Source organism: Dendroctonus ponderosae, unplaced genomic scaffold (genome assembly GCF_020466585.1).
Source record: "Dendroctonus ponderosae isolate FM_Combo_2020 unplaced genomic scaffold, Dpon_F_20191213v2 Dpon_F_20191213_8, whole genome shotgun sequence".
Lineage (NCBI taxonomy): Eukaryota > Metazoa > Arthropoda > Insecta > Coleoptera > Curculionidae > Dendroctonus > Dendroctonus ponderosae.
In genome coordinates this window covers 3,734,746-3,736,647 of record NW_026019016.1, presented here as the reverse complement: position 1 = coordinate 3,736,647, position 1,902 = coordinate 3,734,746, and the positions used below count along the sequence as shown (strand labels likewise).

General features: G+C 42.4%; 1 protein-coding gene across 2 annotated transcripts in view; it reads right to left on the bottom strand.

The window, feature by feature from the left end:
* The window catches only part of LOC109546464 (hepatic leukemia factor), a 70,853-nt gene extending 69,705 nt beyond the window's left edge, over nucleotides 1-1,148 (bottom strand). For both annotated transcript variants that reach the window (XM_019917435.2, XM_019917437.2), the window contains exon 1: nucleotides 757-1,148. In XM_019917435.2, the coding sequence (XP_019772994.1) occupies nucleotides 757-850 (94 nt within the window). In that variant the 5' untranslated portion in view covers nucleotides 851-1,148. The remainder of the gene's footprint in view (nucleotides 1-756) is intronic.
* Between the last annotated feature and the right edge of the window lie 754 nt (nucleotides 1,149-1,902).

Genomic DNA, 1,902 nt, shown 5'->3' with positions numbered 1-1,902 from the left:
AGAAAATAAAAATATGATTACTGATATAAAAAAAATTGTAACCTCAAGAGTACATACAGGTACAAGGTATCTAGGTACTCAAAAAATATTTTTTACATTATATGAATTGTAAATTGACCCATAATTTTCTGTTTACATATATATTTTTAATAAATTTTGAATTTGAATTTGAATTTGAATTTATAGGGGTAAGTATAAGTATTAAGTTTCATTTTGTATAAGCTGCGGATGGTTAAAGTTCAAAGTTGAAGGCGATACTCTGAGATCGCTCGATGACTTTTTTTGACTGTAGATTTTTGAGCGTTTGGGCAAGAGATGATAACTAGGAAAAGCTTGTAACACTAACCCACATGCGCATGGCGACAAGTGCATCAAAGCCTCGTGCTTTCTGACCTATAAATAAGTTTCTCATTAATATAATACTCTGTCTATTATAACATCGAAGGCGTCACGAGCATCCACTGTTGACGTCCGTCGCCGCACACCGCATGAGTCGCCAGCGTCGCGCAAGCGTCTCGCTCAAAAAAACATGTGACTGCTCGAAGGAATTGGGATTTTGTCGAAAAACTGACTGAATTCAGCATGATTTTTAATGAAAATGTGAATTTAAAGCGATCGCATGTCTTAGGGCCGGTTTGCGTTTGGATTAGCGGCGAAATGCGGCTGGATCGGGGGCATTTTACGAAGGGGGTGTGCGCAGCGCATTCCCCACTGGGGAAATTGGGTTAATAAGCAGCTAAAGATGAACCTTCTTACCGTTTAGCAAAGGAATAGTATGTCCAGGATGTCCAAGGAAAGATTTAAGACCGCTCTCGAGTAATATGGGTGAGCCACGGTCTTTGTAGCTCATCTCACTATCACTGTCACTATCGAAATTATAAATTGAGCGCGGAATTTTGGCGGTTTTGTTGAGAGGCTTGCACCCCTCGGCCGGTTTACATACGAAAAAAACTCGCGCTAGACGCGATAATAAAAGCAGCTAAGAACTGATTCCGTTTAGTCGGCTTTTGCCGGTACAGTGTAATCAATTCAGAAATAAAATTGTCGTCGTCAGTAGTAGTGCAAGCGCTCTCTTGCGTGGATTCGCGGATCGACTCCACGGCGCGGAGCCGCAGCTTACAGTCCAAGGCTGATAAGGAACCAATTTATGAAAAATGTACATCATCGGGGGCCCGAACGGGGAATTTTCGACCTCAACATAACCTCGGATGCACTTTGGAAAAGGGCTTCTGCCCCAGGTGAAAGTGCACTGATGGAATGCGCAATCGCGCCCGTGCTTGCCGCAGACGTTTCCGGAGTTTCATCGACGGGAGGCCGGGAGAATTCCCCAATACATCCATACAAGGGGTGCCCGGAAACTAGTTCCATTCCCGTCTACCACGCATGGCGGAAATAGCCGAAGAGGTGGCAGTGTCAAGGCTGACGTCAGCACAATGTCCCATTGACCTCCATGTGACGTTTGAGGACGTAGTGAACACGTCACAATAATAATAGTCTGTCCGACTTCACCCCGAATGTCGGTATCTTGTGAGAAGACGATTACGGTTAAAAAAAACTTGAAACTAAACACCCTGAACAACACAGCCCACGAGGAATGACGGCAATTTTGAGTCACCCTGTATTTTACAGAATGATTTGTTTTACTTTTACTTCATAAAATTCCTTTTTGCGATTTATTTCAGATAACGCTGTACCTTCCAATATTTTATTTTTTGTCTACTTCGCTAGTTTTTTGGTTCTAAACAGTGGATATTTTACCAGCGCATGCAGGGGCGGATCCAGCTTTAAAATCAAGGGGGGGGTTATGCAGAAAAAATACAGTCTTCTGTTGTCTATGAAATTAGAAAAATTATCGTCGTTTTGTGCAAGGGTGGCGTAAGATTATTGCGAAATTTAATGTTT